Source organism: Gekko japonicus, unplaced genomic scaffold (assembly GCF_001447785.1).
Source record: "Gekko japonicus isolate JY-2015 unplaced genomic scaffold, Gekko_japonicus_V1.1 scaffold729, whole genome shotgun sequence".
Classification (NCBI taxonomy): domain Eukaryota; kingdom Metazoa; phylum Chordata; class Lepidosauria; order Squamata; family Gekkonidae; genus Gekko; species Gekko japonicus.
In genome coordinates this window covers 684584-700288 of record NW_015175378.1, presented here as the reverse complement: position 1 = coordinate 700288, position 15705 = coordinate 684584, and the positions used below count along the sequence as shown (strand labels likewise).

The 15705-nt window shown below is 48.6% G+C and overlaps 1 protein-coding gene across 1 annotated transcript in view; it reads left to right on the top strand.

Annotated features, from left to right (window-relative positions):
- LOC107122455 overlaps positions 1-15705 on the top strand; it is a 43963-nt gene that overhangs the window by 16308 nt on the left and 11950 nt on the right. The window contains 3 exon segments of the mRNA XM_015425557.1: positions 2126-2677; positions 5220-5964; positions 8731-9428. Coding sequence (XP_015281043.1) covers positions 2126-2677; positions 5220-5964; positions 8731-9428 — 1995 coding nt within the window.

Here is a 15705-nt window from a genome sequence, read left to right as displayed (position 1 = left end):
TATTTATGCCCACTTAAAAACAAAGTTCTCAGAGTTTTGTAAAAGTTGAAAGTTGAAATTTACAATGTACAGTAAAGAGGCACTCAAAGAATGAGAAACAGCATCTGCATAGGGTTTGCCTGATCCATCGTGGTGGTTCTTACCTTCCTATGAAGGCTGAGAAAGATCTGTCAACTACAGCTTTATTAGCAGTCATTGTAGCTGTGAGTTGAACCTCCATGTGCAATGGCAGTCTACCCCTGAGGGCAAACAACAGGAGGAGGGGCTGCAGGACCTGCTTGTGGCCTCCCTAGATATGTCTAACTGTCCACTGCTGTTACAGTGGAGGGACCCACTCTGATCCAGCAGGAGGAGTCTTCTTACGTTCTGCTATTTTCTGGAGACGATCCTGGTCCCGAAAAGGAACAGTGCACCCTTCTAAGTCTGCTGATGTCGACAAGCAGAGCAGAACAGATTCCCTCTTGGCACCACCAAAGCTCTCAAGGACGGGACCAAAAGGTTCCACAAATCCTGGATTTGTGCACATTGTATATTTTTTAAAATGAATTTCTACACAAAACAATTTACAACTGCAATCTGAAGTAATACAAAACCTTAATAGAATATTTCTTGGGCATAACTTTGTTGGGCCCCCTGCAATGTTCCCTCTAAGCTGCGGAGTCTGGTAAGCAAAAATTCTACTTTGTGAGCTACTGGCATTAAAGTTGTGAGTGAGCGATTTGGCTACTAAATAAATTAGTTTGCTCTGGAGCCATCCTTCCCGAGCTGAGACAAAAATGTGTGAGCCGGAGGCTAAGAAACTGTGAGCTAGCTCACACTAACTCAGCTTAGAGGGAACACTGGCCCCCTGATAATTTCAGCTTTTTAAGAAGACAGTTTGTTTATATGCTGCTGTAGCTATAAAGGCAAAGTGACATCCAGCTGCTGAAATAAATGTCCGAAAGAGCACCTGTGTCTGTTCATAGTCCTGAAGGATGCAAAGTTATCTTTTGGGCAGTGTTGGATGCAAGCAGAATTTGCCATGTTGGTCTCAGTGTCTTGAGCTGTTCCTCATCCCTCAGTGGCATAACTTGTTAATTTGCATGTTTTAGGCAAATCTCAGAGTTCCTCTTTTTGGCTGCAGAATTCTTGATTCTTCCATTTTTAAAAAGACTTGTCCAATTAGTTGTACATGTTTGAAATGATTGGTTAAAGCTTCACTTTAGTAATCGCACTATATTGACTTCTGTAACCTTTACAATTAAGGAAATCTTAACAATCAATAACTGTTAACATAACAATTAAGGAAATCTTAATCAGTTAATATAATTTTAGCGGATGGATTAAACCCTCCATCAGTTTTCATAGGAGGGAGAAACAACAGAAGAGGCATTCATGTTCTTCTAGAGAAAGGACTCCTCTTCCAAGATGGCGCTGGCCACCTGCAGTTTTGATAATTGTTCAGAAGAGCATTTCCCCTTCTCTCTCTGATAGAAGCGAATGCCTCTCCCAAGATGATGTTTCCCAGGGGCTGGTGTGATAAGTATTTAGAAGAGGCATTCCCCTTTCTCCCTAACACAGAGAATCCTCCAAGCTGGTGATTGCCATCTGCAGCTTTGGAACAGACTTTTATTATTGTTATTTTTAAGCTGCTGACTGATTCATCTCAGTTGCCTTATGTTGATCAAACGGTTTGGGTTTTTTTAAAAAAAACAATGACTACAATCCAAAAACTGTTGGATTGTAGCAGCTTTAATCGTTTTTGTGCCTTTTCCTCTCAGGTTGAAGCCTAGTTTGGTAGGCCTCAACGATCCCCAGCTGCCGAATGACTTCCTGTTTTCAGGACTTACCATTGTCTCTGTTTTCACCGAAAGAAACACACACCCTGACTTACAACCCGTAATTATTAGCATTTAGGGGGTGGGGGAGACATGAGGGCCTAAGAAGAGGGGAGCACGTCTGAGAAACACGGGCTGGGTCGGTCTCCATTGAAGAACCGAAAGCTCTCCTTCCGGGAATGAAAATGGAGGATCGAGACTCGGAAGGCCTCAAGCTGCTGTCAGGACCGGAGGGCAAGGGGAAAGGCCCGCATGCCCTCCAGTTCAGGACCGCACAGGGGCTGCTCGGGTGGGCCCCTCCTCAACAGGTCAAACAGGAGCCCAACGAAGGATTGTCCCGGCGCTGGGAGTCCCAGTCGGAAGACGTACCGAAGGCCGGGCAGTCTCCTCAGCGGAGTCAAGGGAACCCGGAGACTTCAGACGACACGAAGGGGATCTTAGCGTCTTTCAAGGGAGCTGTGGAAGTCGGACAGTGGTCTCAGGAGCAAGGCCCCCCCCAGAAATCTTCGGGCACCAAAAGGGGAAGCTTCGGGGTGGCGAAGGAGGAGGTCCCCGGTGGCGATGCCCTCAGCAGGGAGACGCACCGCCAGCGCTTCAGGGAGTTCCGCTACCAGGAGACCGAGGGGCCCCGTGAGGCCTGCGGTCACCTCTGGTACCTCTGCCACCGGTGGCTGAAGCCCGAGAGGTATTCCAAAGAGCAGATTTTGGAGCTGCTGATCCTGGAGCAGTTCCTGACCATCCTGCCGCCGGAGCTCCAGAGCTGGGTGAGGGAAAACGGCCCTGAGACCTGCGCCCAAGCGGTGGGCTTGGCGGAGGATTTCCTGCAGATTCAACAGGAAGCCAAGAAGCGGGATCAAAAGGTAAGAGCCGGTTTGTGTGTCCGTTTGGCAAGCTGTCTCTGTGCAGAGTCTGGTGTTTCTCAGCTCTCTCTGTGGTTATGTCAGATGCCAGTATTCCAGCTGAGCTCACACTGTTGAATTTTTTTCATTTAGAGAGAGTCCAGCTAACAAGCTGGATAGGAAAATCTGGGTTCCCACCCTGGCTCAGCTGTGAAACTCACTGGGTGCCCTTGGACCAGTTGTGTTCTCTCAGTGAAATGTATCTGAAAGGGGTATTCTTCTCATATAATGACATAACCCCTGTCTTGAATCACTACTAGCATGACTCAGAATAGCATACGTGAGGATTGTCTCTTTCTTTTTCACAACAACCCCATGAGGTAGGCTATGCCGAGATGCAGTAAGGATCATTTCTGTCTAACATGTTAATAGGATACCATGTTGATTCTTGTGTTTCCTGGAGTAAAGGACAGAAAATACCAAGTTTTCCCGCCACTGAGAAGTCATGTCGATTTCATTGGCTAGATCATGTCAGTTTTGTCCACACATTCCCACTTGGTTTTCTTGCGGAGGGGAAATCTAGAACTGGTGCCCCAGGTTTCTTGTTTTTTTACTATTTCTTATTGTTTTAGTGGGGAAGTTGCATTATCTTAAAGCCTCATTTGAGCAGGGAAGAATATTCCTTTCTCTGGACCACGAAGCACATTGTAAATGATAAATGGACTTCTCAGGTACTATCCAATAGCTGCTGATGGTGTCCAGATGCATCCCACAGCCTTTGCTGACTCAAGCTGGCACAGAAATTGGGTGTGTGTGTGATTTTTTAATTATTGCTTCTAAAACCTTTTTGGAATTAGGTTTTAGATTTTTTTTCCTTCGAGTCTGAGAGGCTTAATTGAATTTCTATGTTGCTGATGTCTTTTGCGCACAGATCTTGTGCTGAAAATCCCTGATTCGAATGAAGTAGTGTATATCGAGAGATCCTTTCTTGGGTTTTTGGGTAGTGTCTTCATTTTGCAAGGCGCTTGGGCCAGCCATACAGTCCTGACCCTTTCCTACCCTCCCCAACTCCATACGCATAATGTATCTATACTTAGGACTACATTGGTGGTGGAGAGCACGACTCAGTATATGATTTACACCCTGCACCCCTCTGGGGATTGAGAACAGTGTCCCTGGAGTCCACTTACGTGTGTTTATCCCAGTTTGGCCACAGCAGGTAAACGTTATTTATTTTATGAATTCACTCATACCTTGCCTTTCTCCCCAACGGGGACCTAAAGCAGCTTGTGTCGATCTCCTCTCCTTGATGTTATCACCACAACAACCCTGTGAGGTAGGCTAGGCTGAGTGTGTGTGTATGACTGGCCCAAAGTCATCAAGGAAGCTGCTGTGGCAGATTAGAGATTTGAACCTGGGTCTCTTAGATCCTAGGGGCCGTGGTGCCTCAGAGGTTAAGACGCCGAGCTGCAGATCGGAAGGTCTGTGGCTCCATAGTTCGAGACCTGAGTGCCTCGTGATGGAGTGAGCTTCCGTCTCTGGCCCCAGCTCCTGCCAGTTCGAAAGCAAGAAATTGCAAGTAGATAAATAGGTAAAGCTTTGGTGGGAAGATAACCATGTTCCATGCACCTCCGGCCACATGACCTCGGAGAAGTCTTCGGACAGCGCTGGCTCTTCGGCTTGGAAACAGAGATGAGCACCGCCCCCTAGAGTTGAATTCAACTGGCTTTCGAGCAAGGGAAACCTTTACCTTTTAGCCTTAGATCCTAGGCTTATACTCTAACCACTACACTACACCGTCCTTCATATATACAAGTGATGCCGGTTTGGTGTAGTGGTTAAGTGTGCGGACTCTAATCTGGGAGAACCGGGTTTGATTCCCCACTCCTCCACTTGCCGCTGCTGGATGGCCTTGGGCAAACCATAGTTCTGTCGGAGCGGTTATATATATATGTGTGTGTGTGTGTGTGTGTGTGAATATATATATGTGTGTGTGTGTGTGTGAATATATATATATATGTGTGTGTGTGTGTGTATTCACAAAAATATTACATTTAACACAAACAAAAAAATGCAACATTAACATTCAAACTTGGTTAATCCATAGCATAACAGTAGTAATATCATACATTGCAAGTACACATGCGACCTAAAAGTCTGTTACAGTGTTCGTGGAAAATGCATCCTTACAATATTTATTACATAAAGGTAAGTATATCACAGTATTTATTAGGTATAGAGGTCTTAAAAGAGGATGAATTTTCAACCGCATATTCAATAAAAGGCAGCCACTTGATCAATTTGGTAGTTCGTGCAACACCAGTTTCACTGATTGGAATCTGTCAGAGCTGTTCTTGAAATAGCAGTTCTCTCAGAGCCCCACCTACCTCACAGGGTGTCTGTTGTGGGGAGGGGAAGGGAAAGGAGTGTGTAAGCCGCTCTCCCCAGTGAAGGGCGGGATATAAATCCAATCTCTTCTTCTTCTGTAGAGTCAGTTAAGAATGTTGGGGCCCTTAAACTATCACCTGATCTATTTTTTTTTCTCCGTCACTTGTTTCCTCAGCATACACGGACGGAGGCTGACGTGGAGCGTTCTCGGCTGGCTGTGGAGCACTTCCTGATGGCAGACTCCGTCCCGAGCCCTTCGGACGTTAACCTTCCCTCTCCAGAACCCCGGCGCCGGAGGGATGCCTGGTCCCGCAAGGAAACCATTGCCTTCATCGATATCTGGAAAGCGGAAGATGTCCAGATCGCTCTGGGGCAGCAGTACCGCAACATGAAGCTGTTTGCGTGGATCGCAGACCGGCTGCGGGAGCGGGGCTTCGAGCGCGACGCAGAACAGTGCCGCAGCCGAGCAAAGGACCTCAAGAGGGGCTACAAGGAGATCAAGTGCGGGAACCTCCATTCTGGCCGGGCCCCCAAAACCGCACCCTACTTCAAGCTCCTGGAGCAGTTCCTGTGCCTGCGAAAAGGCATTGTGTGCGGCAAGGTGTGCGGCGCCGGCGTGGTAGAGCGCCTGGACAAGCGGCGGAAGCGGCTGCCGCTAAACCCCATGGCGGCTACCAGGATTGCACGAGAAGCCGCCAATCCCACACCAGAGGCCCAGGAGGTGGAGGCCCCAGAACGATACGTTGCACCGACTGCGTCGTCCAAAGAGTTGCGGGTGACCCCAGGTGACCCCGCACCACAACCCCCCAAAGTGTCCGAGGACACTAATGCACAGATTGTGGGGAAAGTAGAAACCCCTCTGGGGGATAACCCTCCATTGCTGCCCCCCAAAGAAACTCCCACTGAAGTCCAGGTGGCTGGTGAGTGACTTTGACCCTCTTTTCCTCTTCTGGCATCTGGGACCCGTAGCCAAGATTTTGTGGCTTGTGGGGCGATTTTTTTTCAGGTGGGGCTGAAGTTCCCAGTGCAGGAAGAAAGCCAATAGAAAGCTGTTGCCAGGATAGATCTCTACATTGCAAGCTGTCAACCACTTTAGATGACCGTTCTCAGCTGCTGCAAGTTAATCACTTCTGCCAGCCTAAGCAACAGTTCTGATAACAAGCCGGCAGGTGGGGGTGATGACTTCCATAGCCAAGAAAGCTAAGACTTAGGCAGAAAAACTCTCATAAAGGAGACCAGTACCTTGACACAGAGTTAGAAGGGATCCTAGAGGTCACCTACTCCAACCTTGCTCAGTACGGGAATTAGTCAACTACAGCACCCCACTCTGCGTAAAGGAGAGTACGCCTTTAAAAAATTGTTTTAAAATGATTGAAAAAAGCATTTACAGGAGAAATTCTTCTGGAGTTGTGCGTTTAAAAAAGGGGGCGGAGCCCCCAAAAGTCCCACCGTAGCTACAGGCCTGCTGGCATCCCTTATTATTAGTGTAATGTCACCAAAGCACCTTGACATTTTTCAGGCGCTCTGACCTGAGCAACATCTAAAATTTGATGCAAGGGAGGTGGCAGAGATAGCAGGAGGTGGCCCTAAATGGGGACAAATACGTTATCCCAACGTATGTAAGTGCTAGCAACTCACAACCAAATTATAGTGACCTCAGCAAGCGGCTGTCTAGACCCTTTCCAATGTGCTGAATGATGCACTTTCATTCCATTTGCAATGCACTTTAGCAACTGTTTGCAAGTGGATTTTCCCATTTCACACAGTAAAGTCCAGTTTCAAAGTGGATTGGAAGTGGATTGGAAGGGCATGATTCAGTGTGCGTGTGAAAGCACCCAAGTGAGAAGCAGAGGTGGTTTGCTCTTGCCTTCCTCCGCAGAGCCTTCCTCGGTGGTCTCCAGTGTTCCCTCTAAGCTGAGTTAGTGTGAGCCAGCTCACAGTTTTTTAGCCTCTGGCTCACACATTTTTATCTTAGCTCAGGAAGGATGGCTCCAGAGCAAACTAACTTATGCAGTAGCCAAATCTCTTGCTCACAACTTTAATGCCAGTAGCTCACAGAGTAGAATTTTTGCTCACAAGACTCCACAGCTTAGAGGGAACATTGGACTGGTCTCCCATCCAAGTACTGACCCCTGGCTAGCTTCTGACAAGGTTGGGCTATGCCATGCCACCTTGCCTTCCCCCAGTTATCCCTAATCCTGGGGTTAAGTTCATCAGTGGCGAGGGACTAAGGTGTTGAGGCAGAGGCTTCACCGACTCCACCAAGGAGGGAGTCGGAAGGAAGGGAGAGGCTAGCCCGCATCTTGCAGGTACCCTGGGAAGTGACGCCAGGCATAAGGGGCCATAAGGGGAAAAGAGTGGGGAGGTGGTGGGTTTCCGTTAAATGTAAGGAAAAAATTATTTGCCTTGGAAGCACAGAAGCTTTACGCAGTATCCCCAGTCTTCGACATTTCCCAGTTATGGGGAAAAGGCTGTTCAAACAAATTACAAAGATGATCTGACTCCGACTGTAACAAGAGAAAAAAATTTGACTTACAAAAATCAAAGCACATCTTACGTGACGTATTCATGTAGGCACATTTAACTTATTGTGATGAACTTCAGAAATAGGTTAACTTGCTATAGCTCCAAGCCCAGGTGAGAGAAAGAAGAAGAGAAGTCCTATATAAGCTGCAAGGGATTTCGTTATCATTGGGGAGCATTCAGAAAAGTGCTTTCCCAACTTCCCATCCATTCTGCCACCTCATCCGGCTGTGATGTAGAGACCAAGCCTCTGCTTGGAACCTCCCTAATGGCCTACATGGGATTGTGGAGCAGGCAGAGGTTCCGTTAGGGACGTTCCAAGCGGAGGCCTGCTGCCCAACAGTAAAGAAATTCCTTGGAAAAAGAAAACCAGTTTAAAAAAGGGGTCTGATCATCGGTGATCAGAAAGATCTTACCCTGAGACGCATGACCAGTCAGAGTTGACAGGACTCACATGAACACCCATGCAGCTGCCTTACACTCAGGGCTATTTTTGGGCAGGAACGCACAGGAACGCACAGGAACGGAGTTCTGGCTGGCTCCCAAGTTGGCCACGCCCAGCAGGAACTCATTAGCATAACAGGCAACACGCAACAGCAGAAACTCATTAGGATTGGCTACATTAGGGGTGTGTGGCCTAACATGCAAAGGAGTTCCTGCTACAAAAAAGCCCTGGGTTTTGACAACAAGCAAGGTAAACAGAATAAGAAGCAAAAGATGGGTGTGGCTGGATGACCACACTTCTGGTAACATGGGGGTGCGGCCTAATGTGCTAATGAGCTGTGCTGTCAGGGGTGTGGCCTAATATGCTAATGGGTTTCTGCTGTTGGGTGTGGCCTATTATGCTAATGAGTTCCTGCTGGGCTTTTTCTACAAAAAGAGCCCTGCAAAGTTACGTTGAAACACATCCTTGGTCCATCAAGGTCAGTATTGTCTACTCAGACTGGTGGTGGCTCTCCAGGGTCCAAGGCAGAGGTCTTTCACATCACCTCCTACATTACTTTTTTACCTGGAGATACTGGGGATCGAACTTGGGACCTTCTGCATGCTGAGCTGATGCTCTACCACTGAGCCACAGCCCCTCCCTAACTGACCTTGATAGACAGAGGGTCTCACTTGGTAGAGGGCAGGATAATTGACGACTCGTTCTTTGCCTCCTGCAGATGCTGGAGAGGAGCACCGGAGGTTGTCCGTCGGCAACGCAGAGCGTGTGCGCTACCGGCGGGAACGCAACTGGAGGCAGCGCCTGGAGTCCACGAGGCGCCTGGCCGAGTCCTCCGCTTCCAAGTCCAATTCCGACCTGGTGGACACCCTCCGGCAGCTGCACCAGCAGGACCTGAGGGTCTTTGAAAACAAGAGGCGGGAGGAGAGGGCGGAAGACAAGCAGGAGAGGCGGCTGGAGAAGCAGGAACGCGAGCAGGACCGGGCGACCACCCACCGCATGATAGCCGCCATCGAGAAGTCCCACCAGACCCTGGCAGATCTCATGGGAAGGCAAACCTCCGCTATGGAGACCATCGCCACTGCGTTTTCAGCCCAGCGCTATCCTTCTCCGGGCCCCTTCCCAAGCTACAATCCCTACCCGGGGTTCAGCCCCCCCTGGTCTGCTCAGCATTCTGTTCCCAATGCCACTGAGAAGCAGGCCAACACGTCCAGCAGCAACGCGACGCCCTTGCATTCTCCAGGCCGTGATGAATCCGGGTTGCACGTTCCCGTGGAGGCACAAAACGATACCGCGCCTGACGAGGTTCTGTCTTTCGTCGGCCCGTCCACCAGCTTCCACTCGGATCCCGATCCTCTCCCTCCTCTGCTGACCCCCAGTCCCGGAGATGTCCCCGAATCCTCGCCCGCAGCCTTCGGGGCCAGTCCGAAACGGATCATGAAGAGAAAAAACTGTGACTGAGAGAGAATCAGCCCCTACGCTTTTAATTCTGACCAAGTTTTCTTTCTTTTCTTCTTTCCTCTCAAGCCATTACAGGTTTTTTTCCTTTCGGATTAAAATATGTAAGTTTGTTGTTTCGCATTTGTCGATCTCGGTTACTTCCCTCCTAAAGGGTGTACATTTTTTTAAAAAAATTGGGGGAACAGACAGAGGATAGTTCTCTCAATAGCTGATCGCTACAAGAGGAATGGAACGTCCAGGTTCAAAGGCAGCTTCCCTGTTGGCTGAGGAGGCAGAGAATGGGGACGGAATACAGCCCTCTGTGCCTTGCGTTTGAGGAGCTCCTGAGGCCTTATGGGAAACAGGATACTGCCTGTGGTTGCCAAGTCCTGGTTGGGAAATCCCTGGAGATTTGGGAGTGGAGCCTGGGACGGACAACATTTGGGGAGGGACCTCAGCAGAGATGTGATGCCCTTCAAAGCGGCCATTTTCTCTGAGGGAACCGATCCCTATAATCTGGAGATCAGTGATAACTCTGGGAGAACTCCAGGCCCCATGTATTTATTATTTTTTATTTGGTCGGATCCCGCCCTCCCCACAAGCGGGCTCTGGGCGGGTCACGACCGTTTAAGTAACAATACAATAATAAATACAGTACACACAGAATTAAAATGTTAAACTCCGCCACAGCACAGACTCTATTTCTGGCATCCACCAGGCCTCCACAGGGCATATGCGACCAATTAACAGAGCCCATTCAGCGGATGCCAAGACAGTTTTTAAGAGAGCGATTCATACAAGGGCAAGATGAAGAAGAAGAGATTGGATTTATACCCCGCCCTTCACTCAGAGTCTCAGAGCGGCTTACAAACTCCTTCCCCTCCCCACAACAGACACCCTGTGAGGTAGGCAGGGCCGAGAGAGCTCGGACAGAAACTGCTCTTTTTCAAGAACAGCTCTGGCAGGACTATGGCTTGCCCAAGGTCATCCAGCCAGGTGCAAGTGGAGGAGGGGGGGAATCAAACCCGGTTCTCCCAGATTAGAGTCGGCGCACTTAACCACTACACCAAACTGGTGAGCCTTATTCAGCCTCTAAGGTGACTTCCGACAATCTGGTTTAAAAGAGTTAAAGTACTGCCCCCCTCAACCAACTAATAATGATAATTGGGTGCTGTCAAGCCACAACCAACTGTGGTGACCCCAGAATTATAGAGTTTTCAAGGTCAGAGATGAGGTGAGGTGGTTGGCCATTGCCTGCCTCTGCATAGCAACCCTGAACTGGGGAATCAAACCCGGTTCTCCCAGATTAGAGTCGGCGCACTTAACCACTACACCAAACTGGTAGGCCTTATACAGCCTCTAAGGTGACTTCCAACAATCTGGTTTAAAAGAGTTAAAGCACTGCCCCTCTCAACCAACCAATAATAATAATTGGGTGCTGTCAAGCCACAACCAACTGTGTCGACCCCAGAATTATAGAGTTTTCAAGGTCAGAGATGAGGTGAGGTGGTTGGCCATTGCCTGCCTCTGCATAGCAACCCTGAACTCCCTTGGTGGTCTCCCATCCAAGTACTAAGCAGGGCCGATGTAGCTGCTGTGTTGTGTGGAGATTGGGCTAATCTGGGCTATTAGGCTGCTTAACCACTTAACGAAAGACCCAAAATTATGCCGAACAGAAAAAAACAACCCACTTTTTAGTTAAAAGTATTACGGAAGCCATTTTAAAAGCTGGTGTTCTTACAGCGACCGAGGACTCACAGCTAAGATCCCAGTTTGCTAGTACAGAAGGTGAATAATCACAAACAGAACTTGCCAACTCGAACATCCTGGGTCTGAATCCTGTCCTGGAGGGTCCGGGCCTTACCCTTGTGCAAGCAAGGAGTATCAAGAGAAAAGGGTCAGGCAAATGCAGAAATGGTTGTTGATGTGATTTGAAAAACCTAAGATTTCATTTCCTAGTCCTTGACGATTGTGAAGACATGTTGTTGTTCAGTCGCACAGTCGAGTCCGACTCTTCGCGACCCCATAGACCCCATGGACTTCCGCTGTCCTCTGAAGTTTGCTCAATTTCATGTTCGTTGCATCTATGACACTGTCTAACCATCTCATCCTTTGCCATCCCCTTCTTCTTTGACATACCTGGGGGGAAAAATCTTTGCCTCAGGAAATCTCAGATGCCAGACAACTGAGTGAGGCATTCCCATGATCAGGGAGATGAATGTGTATCAGGAGCAGGGTACTTGTGGGGATTAAGAAAGGAGTGGATGGTAGCACTCTTTGGTATGTCTTTCTGAAGAGGCTGGCACTTGGGGTCTCTTTATTTCCCTGACCTCCAAACAGTGTTCCCTCGAAGCTGAGTTACTGTGAGCTAGCCTCCAGCTCGGTTTTTGTCTTAGCTCAGGAAGGGATGGCTCCAGAGCAAACTTGTGGTCCATCACAGTTCTCTCGGAACTCTCTCAGCCCCACCTACCTCACAGGGTGTCTGTTGTGGGGAGAGGAAGGGAAGGCGATTGTCAGCTTCTTTGAGACTCCTTAGGGTAGAGGAAAGCAGGGTATAGAAACCGACTCTTCTTCAAGGCAATAAAGCCTTATTCACACAGGCAAACAGAAGAGGGCTTGTTACTTTCCCGACTTGTGGGCTGCCTGGAACATCTGGCCAGCTACGGATTTATTCATTTATAACCCACTTTTCTGAGCAATGTGTGGCAACCAAAGCGGCTGACACCGTCCTCAGGGGAAACACACGCTGCTCTGCGTGAGAATCATCAAGCAGGGTATAGAAACCGACTTCTTCAAGGCAATAAAGCCTTATTCACACAGGCAAACAGAAGAGGGCTTGTTACCTTCCCGACTTGTGGGCTGCCTGGAACATCTGGCCAGCTACAGATTTATTCATTTATAACCCACTTTTCTGAACAATGTGTGGCACCCAAGGCGGCTGACACCGTCCTCGGGAACACACGCTGCTCTGCGTGAGAATCATCTGGGCAGCCATGATGTACTGTGGATTTGATGGTGGAGCCCACCCTGATCCTGCTTGTGGGGAGGGCGGGATACAAATCGAAATAAATAAATAAATGTAAGGGTTTTGTGGAGTCAAATGAGGGTGGGTTTTCCCCCATTTTAAAAAAACATCTCCCCCTCAGCTTTATCCTCAGGGAAACTTTGTGTCCCAGATGCGAAACACAAAGCGGGCGCTGAGGTTACAAAAGGAAACAGAAGGACATCGACACTGAAAGGCAGTGTGGTGTAACAGTTAGAGTACTGAGCTAGGAGCTGGGAGGTCTGCGGGGCACGCCTACATGGAACCAGTGTTCCCTCTAAGCTGAGTTAGTGTGAGCTAGCCCACAGTTTTTCAGCCTCAGGCTCACACATTTTTGTCTTAGCTCAGGAAGGAGGGCGCGCTGAAGTTACAAAAGGAAACAGAAGGACATCGACACTGAAAGGCAGTGTGGCGTAAGAGTTAGAGTACTGAGCTAGGAGCTGTGACGTCTGCAGGGCACCCCTACATGGAACCACACCCTTTTAAGCCCATTGGATTTAGATGGTTGTGACTCTATGCGGGAAAGCAGTGCTGGGTTCAGATTTATTTATTGTTTAGATTTTTACCCTACCCTTCCCTATTCAGCTATGAAAGCTCGCTGGATGACCTTGGGCCAATCACTCTCGGCCTCACCTACCTCTCAGGGTTGTAATGTGGATAAAGTCTGAGAAAGACAACCATCTCCCCTGCCCTGAGCTCCTCGGTGAAAGGTTGAGATGGAAATATAGCAGATAGGCGGATCTGGATCCATCTAGCTTGCCTAAATTCTTGGGAGACAAATTTTAGGGTTGCCACCTCCGGCTTTGGCAATTTACAGGGACGATGCCTGGGAAAGGTGGAGTTTGGGGGGGAGCACAGTGGCATTGTGATGTTGCTCTAGGACTTGTGTTTCTCCTAGACTCTATGGTATATTGCAGACTAGAGTCCACCTTCCAAAGTTGCCATTCTCTCCAGGGGAACTGATCTTTTTAGTGTAATTTCAGGACAACTTAAGGCCCCGCCTTTAAGTGGGAAATCATGACTGAGAATACACACTTTCCTAAACAGAAACTAGCAAAGACCTGCCCTCTATTTATTTATCTATTTGATTTATATCCCATCCTCTCCTCCGAGGAGGGCTCAGAGTGGCTTAAAAAGGTAAAGGTAAAGGTCTCCCTTGCTCGAAAGCCAGTCGAGTCCGACTCTAGGGTTGCAGTGCTCATCTCCGTTTCAAAGCCGAAGAGCCAGCGCTGTCCAAAGACGTTTCCATGGTCATGTGGCCGGCATGACTAAACACCAAGGCGCACGGAAGGCTGTGACCTTCCCACCGAAGTGGTACCTATTTATCTACTTGCAATTTCTTGTTTTCGAACTGTTAGGTTGGCAGGAGCTGGAACTAGAGACGGGAGCTCACTCCGTCATGCGGCACACTCGGGTCTCGAACTGCTGAACTACCAACCATCCACAGCCTGCAGCAGCATCTTAACCACTTGAGCCACCACAGCTCCTCAGGGTGGCTTACAACATTCATAAAGTACAAATACAGTTAAAAAAACATCATCAGCATATAAATAACTTTAAATTAACAATCATTTAAAACTCTAGAGATGTGGGCTGAGCTAGGGCATATTGTACTTGCGCAACGTGTGCCGTATCACTGGATTTTGGCAGCTCCAGCAGGCACAGCAGAGCGGAGAGGGAAAAGGCCAAAGGAAATGGATCCACTAGATGGATTAGCACAGGAGAATGGAGACTTCTGTGACAAACCAGGGTGGCCAGCTCAGAGTCTGGAAATTCCTGGGTATTTGATGGTGGAGGCTGAGGAGGGCAGGGTTGGGGGAGGGGAGGGACTTCAGTGGAAGATAATGCCACGGAGTGTGCCTTCCAAAGGGGACTCCATTTAAGTGAACTGATCGCTGTTGCTTGGAGAACAGTTATAATCACAGCAGATCTCCAGCCTCCACATGGAGACTGGCAACCCTAAAGCTAAGTAGGATGGGGTTTGGGGAGGGGAGGGACTTTAGCGGAGTATCATGCCATAGAGTCCACCCTCCAAGGCCACCATTTTCTCCGGGAGTAGAAAAGAGCAACAGCACCTCAAAGACTAACACCATTTGGGGCAGGGCAGAAGCTTTTGTGAGTCGCTAACACGGCCACCTGTCTTGATTTTCTTCAGGGGAACTCATCTCTGGTGTAGTGGTTAAGTGCGCGGAATCTAATCTGGGAGAACCGGGTTTGATTCCCCACTCCTCCACATGCAGCTGCTGGATGACCTTGGGCAAGCCATAGTTCTGTCAGAGCTGTCCTTGAAAGAGCAGTTCTTGAAAGAGCTCTCTCAGCCCCACCTACCTCACAGGCAGTGTTCCCTCTAAGCTGAGTTAGTGTGAGCTAGCTTAGTTTTTTAGCCTGGCAACCCCAGCACAAACAACATACTTGATTATTGTCAAAATGCATGTCAGCCACTGGTAGCGCATTGCCCCAATCCTGCCCTGTTTCGGACCTGCAGGGTTTTGCTTTGTTTTTCATCTGCCTTTTCAAGACTAGATTTGAAAGCCCTACTACTTTAAAAGCTGTCATACTTCACCTGGGAGGAAAACACTAGCCGGGAGCGGTTGACTCTCCTATGCAGATACTACATGAATAATCTTGACTGGGACATGGGCAGGGCATGTTCATTACCCAAAAGTAATTGCCCTTTTAGATAACAAAGCCTCTCGTGACACTTTATAGAGTCCCGCAATATGCGAGGGAATTAATGCCTACGCAACAGCTCCGCTTCAACAACTCACAGGGGACGGCCCAGGCGGATTTACTCCATTCGCAACTCACTCAAAGTAATGGGTGTGGACTGGATTAAATCTACATGGGATTCCGTTGTCACACTGCAGCCCTAAAGCACAGTTACACCAGTTTGAAGATCAACCGGTTTAGGCGGGTGTGACGGTTTTGTGGGTCAGTGGGGTTTTTATAAATGGAAATCCTTGCTCCTTGGCATAATACAACTGTTACAATCGAGGCGTCTCTACTAAACACCAACATTATTTGCATTTCGACAACATATTATTTGCATTGGTTACATGCTTTTTTCCCTTTCTCCCTCTATGAAAATCATGCTGGCTCATGCATTTGACAAGATGGGCTTTAGCTGACGAAAACTTAGGCCATAACAGACGTGTTTGCCTTCAAAGGGCCGCAAAACTCTCCCCCCCCCGCTCCCGAGATCTGCGACGACAC